The 20,042-nt window shown below is 40.2% G+C and overlaps 4 protein-coding genes and 1 long non-coding RNA gene across 5 annotated transcripts; all 5 read left to right on the top strand.

Moving 5' to 3' along the window:
- The first annotated feature begins 695 nt into the window (after positions 1–695).
- On the top strand, positions 696–1,455 carry LOC134176864 (uncharacterized). The gene is made up of 3 exons (XR_009969383.1): positions 696–795; positions 1,247–1,342; positions 1,418–1,455. It is a non-coding gene; the product is annotated as an uncharacterized LOC134176864 (long non-coding RNA).
- Positions 1,456–4,681: 3,226 nt separating this feature from the next.
- LOC134191813 (uncharacterized) lies at positions 4,682–9,549 on the top strand. The gene is made up of 3 exons (XM_062660437.1): positions 4,682–5,217; positions 5,290–5,780; positions 9,003–9,549. The coding sequence occupies exons 1-3, from the start codon at positions 4,703–4,705 to the stop codon at positions 9,308–9,310; spliced, it is 1,314 nt and encodes a 437-aa protein (XP_062516421.1). The 5' UTR covers positions 4,682–4,702; the 3' UTR covers positions 9,311–9,549.
- A 1,999-nt stretch (positions 9,550–11,548) lies between these two features.
- LOC134198614 (acetoacetyl-CoA synthetase-like) lies at positions 11,549–12,892 on the top strand. The gene is made up of 6 exons (XM_062668029.1): positions 11,549–11,562; positions 11,635–11,693; positions 11,764–11,863; positions 11,918–12,087; positions 12,775–12,789; positions 12,837–12,892. The coding sequence occupies exons 1-6, from the start codon at positions 11,549–11,551 to the stop codon at positions 12,890–12,892; spliced, it is 414 nt and encodes a 137-aa protein (XP_062524013.1).
- Positions 12,893–13,466: 574 nt separating this feature from the next.
- LOC134198604 (ankyrin-3-like) lies at positions 13,467–14,612 on the top strand. Its single transcript, XM_062668022.1, has 4 exons — positions 13,467–13,606; positions 13,672–13,866; positions 13,927–14,031; positions 14,511–14,612. Exons 1-4 carry the CDS (start codon positions 13,496–13,498, stop codon positions 14,610–14,612), a joined length of 513 nt encoding a protein of 170 aa, XP_062524006.1. The 5' UTR covers positions 13,467–13,495.
- Positions 14,613–14,855: 243 nt separating this feature from the next.
- LOC134190183 (uncharacterized) lies at positions 14,856–19,950 on the top strand. The gene is made up of 9 exons (XM_062658622.1): positions 14,856–14,968; positions 15,046–15,144; positions 15,745–15,843; positions 15,899–15,997; positions 16,074–16,107; positions 16,165–17,670; positions 17,859–18,570; positions 18,637–19,124; positions 19,519–19,950. The coding sequence occupies exons 1-9, from the start codon at positions 14,888–14,890 to the stop codon at positions 19,779–19,781; spliced, it is 3,381 nt and encodes a 1,126-aa protein (XP_062514606.1). The 5' UTR covers positions 14,856–14,887; the 3' UTR covers positions 19,782–19,950.
- Positions 19,951–20,042: the final 92 nt, after the last annotated feature.

Raw genomic sequence — 20,042 nt, 5'->3', positions numbered from 1 at the left:
TCAAGAGCTGTCCATCGATATTAATTAGACCTCGGAAACCCATACTATACTCCTGCTACGCGCTGGATTCATCAGTCCATCTAATGCGTGAACGGACTTAAGTAATCAGGCTACTAGGTACAGCTCTGGCTAATAGGTACAGCTAGATGTTCAAATACATATCGAGCGCTTATGCCGTTTGCTAGAGATAAAAGTTGTTATTTGACTTCCGTATGCGCCAATTAGCAGCAATTACTGCATCCACGTGACGCGTTTGGAAATGGATGATTCATCAAATGATACTGAAGCAGATAGTCTGCATTCTACAGTAGAAGATGAATCCGACATGCCGCACTTGCCTTTGAAACGTGTCAAGTTCAAGGGAGGCAAAGTAATCAGTGGAGAGTCGTCCACGTAGGTGATGCATTTGTAGTATACTACGTACGTTTGTTATAGACACCATTGCATGAGGCAGTGCTAGCGGCAGATCTGCCTGGATTAAAAATGATTTTGAGTTTTCCGAAACTCTCATGGTTGAACGTGAAAGCGAAAGGTGGTTGGACCGCCCTCCATTGGGCTACCAAGTGTCCTAGTCCTGAGTTCATACAGCTGCTACTAGAGAAGGGTGCAGATCCTACTCTGCTAACGAGAGTAAGTTCTTAAAATGCAAGATGTTCTACCTAGGTTAGCTATATGTGATTTAATTGACAGGAACACAACTCTGTCTTGCATTCAGCAGCGTCTAGTGGAACAGTAGAAATGGTCAAGATGATTATTGAAACACGCCGGCTGGACATTAACGCACAAACTCTAAAGGTGAAATTCAGTAATGTTACTACTTAATTAAATCTTGCATTTCAAATTTATTAATTGTTTTTTTTAATTTCACTCTTATTTAAATTAAATTAACTTTATTAATTGTTTGAATGTTGGTTTGGTAAGAGGAAGTAGACATTCTGATATGAATTAATTAAGTTCTAAGGGTAGATTTTAATGTGGCCATTAACATTTATATTATAGTTATTTAATGCAACTGCACATGCTTTTGGGTTGCAAATTACTGGCAAATAGATCTTGGTCTGTTTAGAAACTTCATTACTTGAGGCATTGAAGCGACTAGGGATAGTACAATGAATTAGTAGGGTGTCTCTTGATATTATGGCAGTTGTCGTCTGGTGCAGCACTATTCATTAGCCAGCAATAATGCAAACAAACACATCTGCATCATTAACTAAATTATAAATCTTGTTTCTTTTATCTGTTCTAGGGATGGACACCTATCCACTGTGCCGTGAATAGCCAGAAAGTAGATGTGTTGAAATTTCTTATCGAATGCAAGGCTGATATTTTTGTTGCTACTGAGGTCTGATATGAATTGACAGTGCAGTTAGAAGTTTGTTGCATGTTGCAATTGGCAAGATGAGATTTCCTTACGTAGGAAGGTTGGTTGGCTTTGCATCTGGCTTGCAAAGTTGGCAGTCTGCCTAGCTGCCAAGCTCTTTTGGAGGCAGCAGACAGCGAGCGTCAAAACGAAATGTTGCTTGCAAGCACTAAGGTAGGCACAGTCTATTCATGGCTACTAACAGCAAACCCACAATTGTTCTTTAGCATGGATGGACTCCTCTCTTTTGTGCTGTGAATGGTATGAATGGTGGCCATCTTGACATAGTGCAATGGCTTGTTGAAAAGTGGAAAGTGCCTGTTGATGAGCCAGATTGTGGAGAGGTAAATTCATCAACTGTGTAATGCTTTGTAAGTATGTAGACTGGCTAGTTGATTGATGTTGTTTTACTAAATGTTAGAATAAGTACACACCACTTCACATTGCCAGCAAGCTTGGATTTCAACAAATTGCACAATATCTCATCAGACAAAAAGCAAATGTTGATTCAGTTGCCAAAGTAAGTAGGATATGCTTGAGTTTTTCGTGAATTTACATTGTTTATTATAATACCAATTTTTTGACAATAGAGCTCTAGTTGCACCTCATGCTTGAGAATAGAAGCTAATGGAGACTGTCAATCTAAATAATATAATCCCATGCTTGCATGATTAAAGTCCCTTGGAGTACTAATCATTTGACCTTGTCTTCAAGGACATGACAAACTCAAGGACGAAATAATGGAACTGAACAATACGTGCACTATGCTACCTGACGATGAGCAAGGATACATGCCACAGGCTAAGAGAGCTGTGATGTTAGTGCAATTGACATTGAATAAACTTGAGATGTACATTATGTCAAATGTGAGCAAGAGAATGTCAGAGCCTTGTGCTTAGTTAAATAATGCCTCTCTGGCCAGAGGACTGAAAAATATAACTTATGGAGCTCTATTTGCAGGAGTACAGTAGTTTTGTTAGTCTCAACTCGTACTTGTCATGCTTGGATTTTTTTCTTATAAAATAGTGAATTTTTACTTAATTAAGCAAGGGATTGGGAACTAATATTTTGATTCTTTATTGAAAGAATGGCTACAGACCTCTTCACTGGGCAGCTTTGTACAATAAAGAGGACGTTGTTGATGTTCTCATTGCAAACAAAGCGACTGTGAATGTTCAAAACATCGTAAGTGATTTTATTAATGTTAAGTAATTGTGTGTAGCAAGCTATTTGATTCAGGATAAAAACACTCCTCTGCATCTTGCCAAGGAGAAAGGTCATGAATCTGTGTGTGAGAAGATCTGCAACTCAGGAGCAGATTTGTCTATCAGAAATGCTGTAATATCATTTAGTGTGATCTGTGCATTATTGTTTAACTTTTAAATCAACATTTGTTTTGTTACTTATGCTTAGAATGGTTTTACTGCGGCAGAAGTGATGTCTGAAAGTATGTTATGTTTATGAATATTGTTGTGAATTTGTTTGATTTTCAATGGTTTTAGTTCCTCCAGAAATTCGATCTCGAGGAAAAGCAGCTATTCGCCATTTTAGAGCAGCTTTACGAGATGGGAAAACCAAGCCACACAGAATCAAGCTTATGCTGCTAGGAGATGCTCGTGTTGGCAAAACTTCTCTCTTTCGATATCTTACTGGTCAGGAATTTATAGATGATCTGGCTTGTACCGAGGGCATTGACACGAGGCTAATCAGCACTCCTGATGTAGAACCAGTCAGTGATACTGTGTGGAAGGTGATGGATGTGCCTCACTCAGATTTCAATGACAAACTAGCTCAGGAAATTGTAAAACGTGTCAAGCAAGATGATATTGCTTCTTCTAAACCACGTTCTCGTGTACTGATAGAGGAATTTCGTTTACAAGGTGATGATCAGAAGTCAGCAAGCAGATTAGAGGCAAGTCATACTGTAACAAGAACAGAAACACAAGCACAAGGAAGACCATCAACGTTAGCTGATGTAAAAACTGTACCACGATTTGCAGTACCACCAGCTGCTTTGATGAAAGGGTCTGCACAAGAAAGTTATGTGACTCAACGTAGAATTGCAAAAGATGACAGACGCTACCCTTCAGTAGAGAGGCCACAACCACACAAGAGTAATCGAGTGCGTTTTTCTGATGAGCCTCAACAACATAATGATGAGGTTCCTGTAACCAAGAAAAGGAAGATACGAAGAAGGAGAAGAGCTGAACCAGAACCATTGCAGCATGACTTTAGTGAATTGCCAATGCCGAAATTGAAGAAGCACTGGCAATTGAGTGGCACTCAGGATGATGAAACAGTCAAACTAAGTGTTTGGGATTTTGCAGGTCAACCTCTGTATGAGCCTATGCATCACGTCTTTCTCACCAGACGGGCTATCTATCTTATTGTGTTGAATCTCGCCAAGTTGACTGAGAGAGGAATTACTGATGCAGACTTGCAACGTATTCATATGTGGGTTGCATCAGTTCATGCTCATACTTCTTTGGAACCTGAGCCAGTGCGACTATTCTTTGTTGGCACTCACAAGGATAGCGAGAAAGCAACAGAAGATCGTGTGAAAATGGCAATAAACCAAATTGACAAATGCTATCAGAAATCAGAGGAGTTTGCTTGTCACATTGAATATGTCCCAGTTGAGGATGACGAGGATAATGATGAAATTTTAGCTCGAGTTGAGAATTCCTCTCCTGACTTTCAAGACAGAAATGTTTGTGTGCTACGAAAGGCTATAGTAAAGGCAGCTTTAGCAAGAAGCTACATGAAAGAAGATATTCCTTTGTCATGGCTTCAATTTGAAGAAAAAATTTTGAAATTTCACCAACTATCTTTATTTGACAAGATGGAACATTCAGCTAGTGAACCTCGGTGTTTGTTACCATTTGACAAAATGAAAGAAATTGCAGCCCAATGCAATGTTGATGTGCGTAAAGGTCCATTCCAGACAATGAGTACATTTTTCCATGATGTTGGACTTATTGTTGTACCTGGTAAGTCTTCCAATAGATATTTGTATGTCTTGATTTATGTTTCAATAATAGGCTATGCAGTTCACACAACTTACTTTGGGTCAGAACACATTGTGTGAACTTGACACATGCACCTTATGTTTTGTTATCATGCTATATTTATTTAGGTGTCGTTTTTTTGTTTTTAGCTGCAATGCAAGGATTAGATGAAAAAATGAAAAAGTCTCTTGAAGAGTTTGTAGTTCCTAATCCACAGTGGCTTGTTGACCTGATGACTCTTCTTGTCAAATTACCAAACATAAGCAAGAGAAAGTCAAGTTATCGTTCTGATTGGCTTATTCTTGAAAAGAAAGGAATTTTGACACAGAAGCTCATGTACCACATCATGCATGACCTTCATAAGTTTTCTGACAGTGATGTTCGCATACTATGCCTTCTATTCCAAGCACTAGGATTTATCTGTAAGCAAATCTCTTTATCTCCTGATACAAAGCAGCTAACAGAACAAATGAAACAAGTGACACTGGAAGCCAGTCGTGATGAATCTGAACAGAAGCAAACTGACCAACGTATAACAGACACGCATGCAGAGATATATCTTGTACCTTGTCGACTTCCAGAAGACCATCCTGATCTTGATGCGTTGTTGCACAATTGGGGAAAGGAATTCTACTTTGACTTTGCTGATTTTCTACCTCCTTGGCTATATTTGCATCTCATTGTGCGACTTCTTACTCACATGCAGCAACAGACAGAGTTGCAACAGAGTCTCAAGCGTGACCGGCTTCCTATTCTATCAAAGAGGGCTTGTCTAATGGCCCAAAACTTGCGCGTTCGCTTTATTATCAAACCATTGGCAAATCGGATTATTGTGCAGCACCAACTGAGGTAAGTTAAATGGTTCAGTAGGTAGCATGGCCGAGTCATTTAATTAGTAGTGTTTTGTGCATTGTATTTCAGTGATTGTAAAGATGAAAAGAAATTGATGTCGTGGCTGTTTAATGTTGTTGTTGAAATTTCAAAACAAAAATTTGAAAATCTCACATTCAGTTGTGGTCATCTGTGTCCACATGCTAGGTGCCTAGAAAGGCACATTGTCACCGAAGTTGAGGACCATGATATGCGCGTTTTTCATTATGATGACTTCAATCAACTAAGGCGACAAGGTCTAGCTGCTGCAAAGTGTTTATATCAAGTTCGGCTCTCTGCAGCTGAGCGGAACAGGGATGACTGCATGAACCCACGGATTACATCCATCAATTCAGTTCTATCAGCAGCACAGACTGAAGCCCATGTAGAGGAAATGTTTAAGTACACAAATGGACGTGTTTGCCGTTATGTAGATGACGTAGTTCTATGCGACTTTGCTGATCCTGGTGTGAGTGCATCTCAACATTTAGGACAGGAGCCAGAAGCTGGCAGTTTGAAACCTATCCGTCTGTCTCTGGAAGGTAATTCAGCATTTGTATTGCCTATGTCTATGATAGTCAGCCATATCTCTTGTTGGCCATGTATGTCCTAATTAATTAATTTGTTTCACCATTAACAGCTTGTCACCTATAACAGCTTGCAGCAGTAGATTGGCAACTATGATAAGTACCTGAGGCCCGGATTTCTGGCTAAGTGTATAGTCGTTCGATAACCGAAAGACCGTATTTACTCGATTAGACCAATAGACGAGAAGTGGTGTCATTACCGACTAATAGACGAACGTGATGTCATCGTGAGACTCCACCTCTCTTTGTTTGGTAGCTACTAACTAGTTTCTGCTTGACTCCTTACCTTGACTGGACCAGACCTGCGACGAGTGGGCGGAGCCCGGCCGAAGCCCCGTATATTCTTCACTTTGGTGCTTGTGGAGGCAGGGCTCTCCAGACCAGACTCCGTCCCAAGCAGAAGGAGGGGCTCAAAGAGCTAACCTCCGTCGACTCAAGCTCCACTTCACAAATATTCTCCAGTACTAGTAGTTGTACAGTATCCGTAGGCGCCTCGCATTCGTGAGTAACACGTCCAACGGAGTTTTCAGACCGTCTACTAAAACGCCGAGTCCTAGCTAGACAATACGTATTTGTTGAAACCCTAGCTGTCATGGAAGTAAACATGCAAACTTCCTAGTAGTTTAGATTACGTACATAGGCCTGGTATAGGTAGTTGTCGTTTTGCGATCGTGATCAAGACAATTGAAATGTACTGTCTAGGTATGCACTCAGTTCCGTTGTAACGAAAGTGGTATGGTATTTGCTGACATAAAAATTGATATCAGCAAACATTGATTATCAACAGATGCAGCACAGTGTAGTAAAGGATTGATCATACTGACGTGTGAATAGTTGGCTGTAGGTGGCATTCAACTTCTGAAGGTATTTCTTGGTTGTCACGTACACATAGTCCCTAGCTACAATACAAAAGGATGGGGCGACGAAAGTTCATGAAGCGTTTTTGCCGCCGTTTGGTCACTTGGCACGAATCGTTCCTAGACTCATCTGTAGTCGGACACGGAAACGATTTTTTAAGGTAGGTCCTATCATGAAACGTGGTCGTGAGGAGGAGAAATTTGAGATTTGTGTGTACATATATCTATATATATAAAGCAGAGGTGTCTGTCTGTCTGTCTGTCTGTGTGTCCGTCTGTTGGAGCGTTTCTCAAAAACGGCGAGTCCGATCTCGGCCGAATTTGGCTCGCGCACGCCGAATTCATTCGGGTCGAAAGTGAGACTGTGGTCGTCTTCCTGACTTGTCCCACGACGACGCCATTTCCTGCCGATCGCACTCGCTTCCGCTCGCACGCGAATATCTCCGGAACGGCGCATCGTATCTCCGCCGAATTTAGACTGCCCGTTCCCGACGTCGGACGGTACGCGCTGAGCGTGTCGTTTATTGCGGGCGACGCTGGGAAACGGAAGATATTTTTGCTGATATCCGACAGCGCATGCGCCGAGAAAACAGTCACAAAACCGCACAAAGTATTGAAGTAACTCTGCTCAAACTGCTAGCATAAGAGTTACTTCTGCTAAGGCGTTGGCGTCCAGCCTTCTACGTACAGGTGGTAGGCGTCGCTGCGCCAGCGACCAAGTGCACGGAAAGTAGAGTCCTCCACTTCTCATACTATTGAGATTCTCTGGTGGCTGCTGTAGTCGCTGCTCCGATTCTAAAACTGTGACCCGAGTAGAGTTTGCAGTCAAATCCCATTGCGGAGAGAGCTTGCCGTGACTCGTTCACTAGTCGACGACGTGAGAGTGGAGAACCGTCACAGAACCTGAACAGCAGTCCATGCATGTTGGGCGCTCCTGCGAGCTACGCTAGGACGGCTGCCACGAGGCAAAGCGCATTGCCTGTCCGTCGGAGGTGAATCGTACTTCCCCGGCGAAAAGGGTCAGCCTTGGACTGTTTGATACGCACACTGACCACGCGTGGACCTTGCCTGGAGTCGATGGATATACTGTATATGTCGGACGGCGTCAGATGTGAGGCGGGATCAAAATCTCCAAGTGGGTCTACCGTAAAACTCGCCGGCTTTGAGGACCCACAGAAGCCTAGGCAGCATGACGCCCACAGCATTACGACGTCAAATTGGTCTGCACGTGGTGACCAATAGAGATGTAGTTTGAGTACAGCCGCGTCCCCAGGCTCTCTCGCGCTAGTCTTGTCCGGTGCCCGTATGACAATTCCAGGCGCCTGGAACTGTCATACGGGCACCGGACAAGACTAGCGCGAGAGAGTCTGGGGACGGGGCTATAGTTTGAGAATGTCTGATGTTATGGGAAGACGGGGCCGCTGCTGACGAGATCCCTCACGCTTTACTTCGTGAAGGAGGTACTCCAAACGAGGCAACCGAGAGGCAAACCAATCTCCGCGACCTTCGGAAATCTGGAAGTGACGTAATGCCGAGAGATAACATTTAATGGTGCCACGCGCTAGATGGTCCTCATACAGCGATGCCGCAAAGCGACAGAAACTTTCCTCCGACAACACATTAGCTGGAAGACCAGACCGACGACAAAAGTCTAGAAAACGGATTTGACCACTTCGGTAGGTTTTTGCAGTACTCTTCGCTATACCTGCGGCAAACAGGCGAGAAACCGAAGTCTCCAAGTCTCTGATGTCCAGTCGAGGTGATCGTCCTCAGCAGATTCTTGAGTTCTGGTAGTATTGACTCTGAATTCGATGCCAGATGAGGCTGCAGAGACAAGAGACGCGACATTAGGTTCCTAGAAATGGCGTCGGCCAGTACGTTTTCTGATCCGGGAATGTGCGGCGATGTATATGAAATTAAATATTGAAGAGGCATGCAGCGTGTTACAAAGGGCTACTTTAGAACGACTGTTTTCAAACTGATAAGCCCTTGTAGGTATCAAGCTAATAATTTTTGAATTTTATCAATTGTACACGTAAGGACTGAACTAAAATTCAAATATCAAACATCAGGTTGAGAATATTCAAAGTGTCAAAATTTAGTACATTGAGTAATGCAATGACGGGACGACTTGTCCGTAAATATCGAACTTGATGCGTTTGTTGTTGTTAGTCAGACATTTCATACAAAAGGGCACAGTTAAAAGCATAAAATGGTAGTCAACTGAAGTGCAATCAAGCGTTTGCAATTGTTTGATTTGTTATGTTGCATACATCAAAATCAACAGTCCATATTGAAACTGCATTTTGATTGTTTTTAGCTGATGAGAATGTGACAAGGAAGGAGTTACGTGATCTTGCCATCCTCATACAAAGCTGCTGGAAAGAGTTTGCTTTATATTTAGATCCAGACCACTTCACACTATTAGGTGAGATTGCCACCATAGAATGTCAACACGCTACTCGCTTTCTTCAAGCTCAAGCTATGTTGGAGAAGTGGCATAGTGACCTTGGTAATAATGTGCCTCGTCGATTGCTGATTGAAGCATTGATTAAACAAGAACAGAGAAGATGGGCAAATGAGGTATTTGGAGAAGAAGTTGTGAAGCAGGTGATGCCACAATACTAAATGTTAGAATAACAAGTGACAGGAAGGAGTATGAATGTAGAATTTACTTGCTGATTTAGTAATAATGCATGTACGTATTAGAATGTAAATTTGTTCATTTTTAGGTGTAGCAAGAACACATGCATATACTGTACATGAAGGATCGTTTGTGGAGTACACGATGTACTTGTTAAGGGTTATGGACAAAACATTTAAGATTTTTTTATTTTATTTTTTATTTGCTATAAATACATTGTCAACTGAAATCAGAATCTCTTCACAGCCCAATATGACCTATATGAGCAGGACTGCTATTGCCTAAGGTAGTTCACACACACCCATGCACCCAACGTTTCCACTTCGTTTGCTTGTGACGTAAGTGGTGGAATGTGAAACAAAGATAATACAGTTTTAATTAATTAATTAATTAATTAATTAACTTTTCTAATTTATTAAGAATTTAATTAATAGCAAATTTTAATTTCCTTTGACCAATGGACCTTTGTTTTCTTGGTTGACATGAAACAGGTTTTTTTGATCTGGAATATTTTGATAGCGGTGCTCTTCATCTATTGCACATGTTCTCATGCACATTGATGAAAACAGCATTTGTAGAACTATTAAATATACTATTGATAATTCTGAGCTTAGCATTGCACCAGACTGACCCTCTCAAGATATCATGCCCAGTTCTTCTGTCTCTCTGTTTGTGTGTCTGTCCATTCGTCCGTCTGTCTGTCTGTTTGTCTGTCTGTTGTCAATACAACTGGCAAATGATCATTGTTGATCGAATCCCTAGGATCAATCGAAGCCTTATGAACTGCTCAATTCTGCACTGTACTATGGGAACCCGGCACATAAACAGGAGAGGGTCTGGTAGCTAGCGAACTCCTAAAAGCAAGAGACTTTAGTTATATTTTTAGTAAACACCAGTAAACACCTTAATTGTACACATACACAGGATGTGCGCTGTACATTTAAGGAAACAAATGAAAGGCGCATTTTTCTTCAATTTAGAACACACTGTACTGCTGCATGCTTGTACTGTACAGTCCAACAGTAACAATCAATGCATCCAACTCTTGCACATTAAGATCGACTCCAATCAACAGTCTGTCTTCACAAAGTTCTTGGAATTTAAGTTCAACACATTGTTCAACAGCAGGATAAGGAGGTAGACTAAGATGGCACTTTGCTTGAACGAAGCATCCTCCCAAAAAATGGAAACGACCTTGGAAGTGACGAGCACGTTCCTTAGGGGCCGTCAGTGAGACGAGGCAGTCGGGTTGAAGACCCTCATGATTGCCATCTTCTACATGCCATCCTGAGATGCAGTAGAAATATTGATTTTTAGGAGAGAAGTGAGCAGTTACAATGACAATATGCAAGTACAGCCATGCATGCAGACATAATTACATGTGAATATAACAGAACAATGGAATAAATGATCATTTCAAAAGGCCATCAGATAGACATCTGGACAAACAAGTAGACAGACAAATTGACAGACAGATAGACATGCAAGCACATAGACAATGAGATGAAATGACGGACACACACACACACACCACACAATTAAATAAAATAATAATAAAATAATAAATTAATCAATAAGTTAACAAATAAATAGATAATAAATAGATAAAAACTAACTCAACGAATGCCGACACTGAGGCTCCTGATGAGAGGATGATCAGATAAGTCTAATTCAAGACTCTCGTGAGCGTTTGCAAGCATGTTGCAAGGTCGAAATACCTTTGTAGACTATATTAAAAGAAGCACTGGTTGGAGAAATCACTTTTGTATAGCAGCTCTAGCGAACTTGTTTTGTGTAACTCTTAATTAATGTGTATATGCTGCTACTGAACATGGATGTACTGTAAATAGCATCACGCCTTTTGAAAGTAATAACAGGTTTGATATTAACATCGTATGTTACTATGCAATGGAATTATGTTGGACTTGCTAGGGTAAACACGGGTGTGTCTCACAATGTTGATCCTATAATAGCTAGTTGTCAGTCTAGCCACCTTGTTCAGTTATGTGACTCTGCTCAGTCGTGTAGTCATTCTCAGAACGTGGCACTTAGGGACTCAAGTTATTCTGATAGTGACAATATTAATGAAAACCACTCCGCTGATCTTTTCGGAGAACTAGTTGATCATGCTTTCAGAATAATTATTGAGTTTCAAACTCAAGGTTCTCCCCATGATCACTGTGTGTTGTGGGCTAGTTAATCCAAAAACAAGAGGAATAGTAATGCTTGGCAGAAGGTGGGAATGATTTGAATCTTGATGCAACAACTAGCTATGTAACTGTTTTAAGTTGATCACTTTGTTATTTAGAGATGGCACGTTAAATCCTAATGGAATTAGGTTTGGAAGTGCAGAGATTTACAACATTGGTTCGATGTTATTTAAAACCACAGATACCATCTCATTATATTATTTGCAACACCATGATTTGTTGTGTAGTGGAAACTTTTCCTGAAGTTCAAGACTCTCTGTGTGTTGCTCAGCTAATAGAACTAGAGGAGAGAGTTGTTTTGTTTTTGAAAATGGTTGAAGGACACTCGTATGTCAGATGCCTTTTGGTAAGAATATTATTCTTATCAGTGTCTTGATTTAGGTTCTCACAAGACTTGGTTAGTCGTGTTAAGGCAGCTATTCGTACCCAACTGTCAGTTAGGCATGTCCCTGGTGTTGTTCTGGAGACGACGTCCATTCCTGTGAGTGTTCATGTAGAAGTGATGTTGGTGATTATGATTTTCTTATGTTTGCTTGTACGGTTAATACACAGTAAGTGGCAAGAAAGTAGAGGTTGCTGTCAAGCGCATTATCTCTGGTCAAGATGTAAGCAATCGTGGAGCTCTAATTAATCCAGAGTCATTGGACTTGTATTACAATATTCCTGAATTGACTGTCAGACAGTGATTGCATGTGAGATTGGATCTGGTCATCAATTTTGAAGAAAGAGAGAGGAGAGTTGAGTGCTTTAAGTGTCTATACTTTTATTACGAAGTCAAGAACTTGCATCGTCATTTTTGTCGATTGTGAGTCAGACAAACCAAGGGCGTCACGTCTTAGGGGCTAGAGAGGGCGCTAGCCCCCCCACTTTTTTAGGGCGTGGCTTGCTATATTTTGAGTCAATTCTATTTTCAACGTTAATTAAACAGAAGTGTAGCTTGTCTTTAGCTAAATTAGCTGATTCAGCATAGACTGTAGTACTACAGAAGAATTTAATATATATGACGCCATGAATTACGTCACATATCTCAGCTTCAAATTTGCGCCCCCCCACTTTTGGGACCCATGTGACGCCCTTGGACAAACATATATTGACATGCACACGATGTTTCAGTTTCTAACCAAGAAGTGAGTGTTGACATGTTGATTACAATGAGCTTATAAAACAGTGTCTTGCTTCTGAATTAATTGTAGAGTTTTATGGTAGATCAAGCGTATTGCTCTGTGTTTGCTTACTAGGAAACAAAGACATTGGTTTGTCTGTTACACGACTGTGTACTTTGTGCATGCTTTTTGTTAAGACTTCACAGTGAAATGCATCCCTGACAGAAGACTAAAGTTATGTATAACACAGTGAATGACTACCTATCCACACAGGCTATTGTTTTAATTTATGTGAGAGCTGGGTTATGCTACCGAGCTGGTTTTGTTTTTATGGTCGGTCACTGTTGTATGTGCAAATGGTATATCTGCTTCGTCCACTTTTATTTTGGCATGTTAAATTAGTGAACTAATAAATTAACTAGTCAATAAAAATTTTGTGGCTTACCATTTGTCGTTATTTTTCTAACAAATATTTAGGCCAAGACAGACACTGTACTAAATAACAAATTGGTATACAAAATATATTTATTAGGCTAACCTTGAAATACCCTTTCAGAAGTTACTTTCCTGGACGAGGCGCATGACGGTGTTATTCACACATGATACTTGTACTTGCACAGGCTAGCAACATGATTGCAAGAGTCCCGCCTTCAACATCCGGCGAGGGCGGGGTTGTATTAGTATCCTTGTAGAACGCTAATAATCAGGCTACTAGGTACAGCTCTGGCTAATAGGTACAGCTAGCTGTTCAAATACATATCGAGCGCTTACGCCGTTTGCTAGAGATAAAAGTTGTTATTGACTTCCGTATGCGCCAATTAGCAGCAATTACTGCATCCACGTGACGCGTTTGGAAATGGGCGATTCATCAAATGATGCTGAAGCAGATAGTCTGCATTCTGCAGTAGAAGATGAATCCGACATGCCGCACTTGCCTTTGAAACGTGTCAAGTTCAAGGGAGGCAAAGTAATCAGTGGAGAGTCGTCCACGTAGGTGATGCATTTGTAGTATACTACGTACGTTTGTTATAGACACCATTGCATGAGGCAGTGCTAGCGGCAGATCTGCCTGGATTAAAAAAGATTTTGAGTTTTCCAAAACTCTCATGGTTGAACGTGAAAGCGAAAGGTGGTTGGACCGCCCTCCATTGGGCTACCAAGTGTCCTAGTTCTGAGTTCATACGGCTGCTACTAGAGAAGGGTGCAGATCCTACTCTGCTAACGAGAGTAAGTTCTTAAAATGCAAGATGTTCTACCTAGGTTAGCTATATGTGATTTAATTGACAGGAACACAACTCTGTCTTGCATTCAGCAGCGTCTAGTGGAACAGTAGAAATGGTCAAGATGATTATTGAAACACGCCGACTGGACATTAACGCACAAACTCTAAAGGTGAAATTCAGTAATGTTACTACTTAATTGAATCTTGCATTTCAAATTTAAATAATCAATCAATTGGTTTTTCAATTTCACTCTCATTTAAATTAAATTAACTTTATTAATTGTTTGAGTGTTGGTTTGGTAAGAGGAAGTAGACAACTTGTCTAGTTGTGAAATTCTGATATGAAATTAATTAAGTTCTAAGGATAGATTTTAATATGGCCATGAACGCTTATATAATAGTTGTTTAATGCAACTGCTCATGTTTTTGGGTTGCAAATTACTGGTAAATGGAACTTGGGCTGTTTAGAAACTTCATTACTCGAGGCATTGAAGCGACTAGGGATAGTACAGTGAATTAGTAGGGTGTCTCTTGGTATTATGGCAGGTTGTTGCCTTTTACAGCACTGTTCACTAGCCAGCAATAATGCAAACAAACACATCTGCATCATTAACTAAATTATAAATCTCGTTTCTTTTATCTATTCTAGGGATGGACACCTATCCACTGTGCCGTGAATAGCCAGAAAGTAGATGTGCTGAAATTTCTTATCGAATGCAAGGCTGATATTTTTGTTGCTACTGAGGTCTGATATGAATTGACAGTGCAGTTAGAAGTTTGTTGCATGTTGCAATTGGCAAGATGAGATTTCCTTACGTAGGAAGGTTGGTTGGCTTTGCATCTGGCTTGCAAAGTTGGCAGTGTGCGTAGCTGCCAAGCTCTTTTGGAGGCAGCAGACAGCGAGCGTCAAAAGGAAATGTTGCTTGCAAGCGCTAAGGTAGGCACAGTCTATTCATGGCTACTAACAGCAAACCTACAATTGTTATTTAGAATGGATGGACTCCTCTCTTTTGTGCTGTGAATGGTATGAATGGTGGCCATCTTGACATAGTGCAATGGCTTGTTGAAAAGTGGAAAGTGCCTGTTGATGAGCCAGATTGTGGAGAGGTAAATTTATCAACTGTGTAATGCTTCGTGAGTATGCAGACTGGCTAGTTGATTGATGTTGTTTTAATGAATGCTAGAATAAGTACACACCACTTCACATTGCCAGCAAGCTTGGATTTCAACGAATTGCACAATATCTCATCAGACAAAAAGCAAATGTTGATTCAGTTGCCAAAGTAAGTAGGATATGCTTGAGTTTTTGTGAATTTACATTGTTTATTATAATACCAATTTTTTGACAATAGAGCTCTAGTTGCACCTCATGCTTGAGAATAGAAGCTAATGGAGACTGTCAATCTAAATAATATAATCCCATGCTTGCATGATTAAAGTCCCCTTGGAGTACTAATCATTTGACCTTGCCTTCAAGGACATGACAAACTCAAGAACGAAATGCTGGAACTGAACAATACGTGCACTATGCTGCCTGACGATGAGCAGGGATACACGCCACAGGCTAAGAGAGCTGTGATCTTAGTGCAATTGACATTGAATATACTTGAGATGTACATTATGTCAAAATGGAATGTATGTTTGCTGTTACGATGACCTGAAATATGACTGCAGAGCAAGAGAATGTCAGAGCCGTATGCTTAGTTAAATAATGCCACTCTGGCCAGAGGACTGAAAAACGAACTTGTGGAGCTCTATTTGCAGGAGTACAGTAGTTTGTTAGTCTCAACTCGTACTTGTCATGCTTGGATTTTTTGCTTGTAAAATAATGAATTTTTTATTAAGTGAGGGATTGGGAGCTAATCTTTTGATTGTTTGTTAAGAATGGCTACAGACCTCTTCACTGGGCAGCTTTGTACAATAAAGAGGACGTTGTTGATGTTCTCATTGCAAACAAAGCAACTGTGAATGTTCAAAACAGTGTAAGTGATTTTATTAATGTAAGTAATTTTGTGTGTAGCAAGCTATTTGATTCAGGATAAAAACACTCCTCTGCATCTTGCCAAGAAGAAAGGTCATGAATCTGTGTGTGAGAAGATCTGCAACTCAGGAGCAGATTTGTCTATCAGAAATGCTGTAAAATATAGTTTGGTGTGATCTGTGCATTATTGTTAACTTTTAAATCATCGTTTGTTTTGTTACTTATGCTTAGAGTGGTTTTACTGCAGCAGAAGTGACGTCTGAAAGTATGTTATGTTTATGAATATTGTTGTGAATTTGTTTATGATTTTCAATGATTTTAGTTCCTCCAGAAATTCGATCTCGAGGAAAAGCAGCTATTCGCCATTTTAGAGCAGCTTTACGAGATGGGAAAACCAGGCCACACAGAATCAAGCTTATGCTGCTAGGAGATGCTCGAGTTGGCAAAACTTCTCTCTTTCGATATCTTACTGGTCAGGAATTTATAGATGATCTGGCTTGTACGGAGGGCATTGACACAAGGCTAATCAGCACTCCTGATGTAGAACCTGTGAGTGACACGGTGTGGAAGGTGATGGATGTGCCTCACTCAGATTTCAATGACAAAATAGCTCAGGAAATTGTAAAACGTGTCAAGCAAGATGAGATTGCTTCTACTAAACCACGTTCTCGTGTACCGATAGAGGAATTACGTTTACAAGGTGATGATCAGAAGTCAGCAAGCAGATTAGAGGCAAGTCATACTGTAACAAGAACAGAAACACAAGCACAAGGAAGACCATCAACGTTAGCTGATGTAAAAACTGTACCACGATTTGCAGTACCACCAGCTGCTTTGATAAAAGGGTCTGCACAAGAAAGTTATGTGACTCAACGTAGAATTGCAAAAGATGACAGACGCTACCTTTCAGTAGAGAGGCCACAACCATACAAGGGTAATCGAGTGCGTTTTTCTGATGAGCCTCAACTACATATTTACAGTAGATCTTACGATGATGAGGTTCCTGTAACCAAGAAAAGGAAAAAACGAAGAAAGAGAAGATCTGAACCAGAACTATTGCAGCATGACTTTAGTGAATTGCCAATGCCGAAATTGAAGAAGCACTGGCAATTGAGTGGCTCTCAGGATGATGAAACAGTCAAACTAAGTGTTTGGGATTTTGCAGGTCAACCTCTGTATGAGCCTATGCATCACATCTTTCTCACCAGACGGGCTATTTATCTTATTGTGTTCGATCTAGCCAAGTTGACTGACAAAGGAATTACTGATGCAGACTTGCAACGTATTCATATGTGGGTTGCGTCAGTTCATGCTCATACTTCTTTGGAACCTGAACCAGTGCGACTATTCTTTGTTGGCACTCACAAGGATAGCGAGAAAGCAACAGAAGATCGTGTGAAGATGGCAATAAACCAAATTGACAAATGCTATCAGAAATCAGAGGAGTTTGCTTGTCACATTGAATATGTCCCAGTTGATGATGACGAGGATAATGATGAACTTTTAGCTCGAGTTGAGAATTCCTGTCCTGACTTTCAAGACAGAAATGTTTGTGTGCTACGAAAGGCTATAGTAAAGGCAGCTTTAGCAAGAAGCTACATGAAAGAAGATATTCCTTTGTCATGGCTTCAATTTGAAGAAAAAATTTTGAAATTTCATCAACAGTCTTTATTTGACAAGATGGAACATTCAGCTAGTGAACCTCGGTGTTTGTTACCTTTTGACGAAATGAAAGAAATTGCAGCCCAATGCAATGTTGATGTGCATAAAGGTCCATTCCAGACAATGAGTACATTTTTCCATGATGTTGGACTTATTGTTGTACCTGGTAAGTCTTCCAATAGATATTTGTATGTCTTGATTTATGTCTCGATAATAGGGTATGCAGTTCACACAACTTACTTTGGGTCAGAACACATTGTGTGAACTTGACACATGCACTTTACTTTTTGTTGCAGCTAGTACGTTTCATACACATTATGTTACGATTATCTAAGTGTCATTTTTCTGTTTTAGCTTCAATGCAAGGATTAGATGAAGAAATGAAAAAGTCTCTTGAAGAGTTTGTAATTCCTAATCCACAATGGCTTGTTGACCTGATGACTCTTCTTGTCAAATTACCAAACGAAAGTAAGCGAGATTTAAGTTATCGTTCTGATTGGCTTATTCTTGAAAACAAAGGAATTCTGACACAGAAGCTCATGCACCACATCATGCATGACCTTCATAAATTTTCTGACAGTGACGTTCGCATACTATGTCTTCTATTCCAAGCACTAGGATTTATCTGTAAGCTGTTGCACAGGCAAATCTCTTTATCTCCTGATACAAAGCAGCTAACAGAACAAATGAAACAAGTGACACTGGAAACCAGTCGTGATGAATCTGAACAGCAGCAAACTGACCAACATCTAACAGACATGCATGCAGAGATATATCTTGTACCTTGTCGACTCCCAGAAGACCATCCTAATCTTGAAGAGTTGTTGCACAACTGGGAAAAAAAATTCTACTTTGACTTTGCTGATTTTCTACCTCCTTGGCTATATTTGCATCTCATTGTGCGACTTCTTACTCACATGCAGCAACAGACAGAGTTGCAACAGAGTCTCAAGCGTGGCCGTCTGCCTTTCCTATCAAAGAGAGCTTGTCTAATGGCCCAAAACTTGGGCATTCGCTTTATTATCAAACCATTGGCAAACCGGATTGTTGTACAGCACCAGCTGAGGTACGTAAATGATTAGAGGAGCATGATTGAGTTATTTTTTATTATGTTTTGTGCATTGTGTTTCAGTGATAGTAATGATGAAAAGAAATTGATATTATGGCTGTTTGGCGTTGTTGCCGAAATTTCAAAACAAAAATTTAAAAATCTCACGTTCAGTTGTGGTCATCTCTGCCCACATGTCACTTGCCTAAAAAAGCACATTGTCAACAAAGTTGATGACAATGATATGCGCGTTTTTCATTATGATGAAGCCGTCAATAAATTAAGGCGACAAGGTTTAGCTGCTGCAAAGTGTCTATATCAATTTCGACTCTCTGCATCTGAGCAGAACAAGGATAATCTCATGAAGTCACTGATTACGTCTATCAATTCAGTTCTATCGGCAACACAGACTGAAGCTCACGTAGAGGAAATGTGTAACTACACAAACGGTGTTTGCCATTATGTAGATGACGTAGTTTTATGTGACTTTGCGGATCCTGATGTGATTGCATCTCAACATTTAAGACAGGAGCCAGATTCTGGTAGTTCGAAAACTATTCTACCTCAGCAAGGTACACTACTGAGATTTGGGCTGTACGTGGTAGTCAGCCATTGTTGGCCACAGCTTTATTTTATGTTTAATTAATTATTTTTATAGACCGCTTTAAATTTGCAGAATAGCAAGTATGATTGCAACCTAAGTTGGCTTGTCATTAATTATTTCTCTGCTTGATCAGTAGATTTTAATATTTCAAAAGCATGTTCTCTGTGTAAATTGGTATTATCAAAATAAATACTGTTGATATTGTCAGTTAGACTGACTTGACAACTTTACTTAGACCATATGATTAACATCTAGTATGATGTGACTATATATATATATATATATATATATATATATATATATATATATATATATATAGTCACATAGTGACTTTAATACTGATATTTGTTGTTTAAATTTAGCACTGCTACTCGAGTCTCTTGAAGAACCTGTACCTGTCTCAAAGAAACATATTAATCTACTGGCCAAACAGCTTGCAGAGAATCCTTCTCTTAACTTGACATTTTTGGCTGCCGCTTTGAACGTAGAGGTAGATGAGACAGTCGAGAGGTTGAAAAGTGTCAGAGAGCAGTGTTTTCAGATTCTGACCAGATGGCATGCACAGGCTGCTGCTGAAGACGCAACAATCGGCTATCTCGGACGAGCAGTTGAAGAAGCATTGTGACATATCTATTGTGCTATGTGTTCTGCGGGAATTGTTTTTGGGAGTTGCCGTATAAATCTAGCTAGCATTACGGATTATAAGCATATGGATGTATGTTTTAAGTTAATTAATTAAACGGTTTAAATTACATATTGACAGCCTGTATAATTAGGCCACTGCATTAATTTGCTAGCGCCGGTCTACTCTAATGAGTCCTAGCTCGTGTTTTATCCCAAGTTGCATGAATTAAGTAGTCAACTGCTTCTGGCAAAGTCTCCTAGT

This window comes from Corticium candelabrum, chromosome 1, assembly GCF_963422355.1.
Source record: "Corticium candelabrum chromosome 1, ooCorCand1.1, whole genome shotgun sequence".
In the NCBI taxonomy this organism is placed as follows: Eukaryota; Metazoa; Porifera; class Homoscleromorpha; order Homosclerophorida; family Plakinidae; genus Corticium; species Corticium candelabrum.
This window is presented reverse-complemented; position numbering and strand designations above follow the sequence as displayed.

Coding starts and splice junctions, on each gene's coding strand:
- LOC134190183 (XM_062658622.1), top strand. CDS start 14,888: ATGAATGGTGGCCATCTTGACATAGTGCAATGGCTTGTTGAAAAGTGG. Junction 15,145..15,744: donor ATGTTGATTCAGTTGCCAAA/GTAAGTAGGATA, acceptor TTGTTTGTTAAG/AATGGCTACAGACCTCTTCA. Junction 17,671..17,858: donor TGGACTTATTGTTGTACCTG/GTAAGTCTTCCA, acceptor TTTCTGTTTTAG/CTTCAATGCAAGGATTAGAT.
- LOC134191813 (XM_062660437.1), top strand. CDS start 4,703: ATGTACCACATCATGCATGACCTTCATAAGTTTTCTGACAGTGATGTT. Junction 5,218..5,289: donor ATTGTGCAGCACCAACTGAG/GTAAGTTAAATG, acceptor ATTGTATTTCAG/TGATTGTAAAGATGAAAAGA. Junction 5,781..9,002: donor TATCCGTCTGTCTCTGGAAG/GTAATTCAGCAT, acceptor GATTGTTTTTAG/CTGATGAGAATGTGACAAGG.
- LOC134198614 (XM_062668029.1), top strand. Junction 11,694..11,763: donor TGCAGAGATTTACAACATTG/GTTCGATGTTAT, acceptor TTTGTTGTGTAG/TGGAAACTTTTCCTGAAGTT. Junction 11,864..11,917: donor AAAATGGTTGAAGGACACTC/GTATGTCAGATG, acceptor GTCTTGATTTAG/GTTCTCACAAGACTTGGTTA.
- LOC134198604 (XM_062668022.1), top strand. CDS start 13,496: ATGGGCGATTCATCAAATGATGCTGAAGCAGATAGTCTGCATTCTGCA. Junction 13,867..13,926: donor ATCCTACTCTGCTAACGAGA/GTAAGTTCTTAA, acceptor TTTAATTGACAG/GAACACAACTCTGTCTTGCA. Junction 14,032..14,510: donor TTAACGCACAAACTCTAAAG/GTGAAATTCAGT, acceptor TATCTATTCTAG/GGATGGACACCTATCCACTG.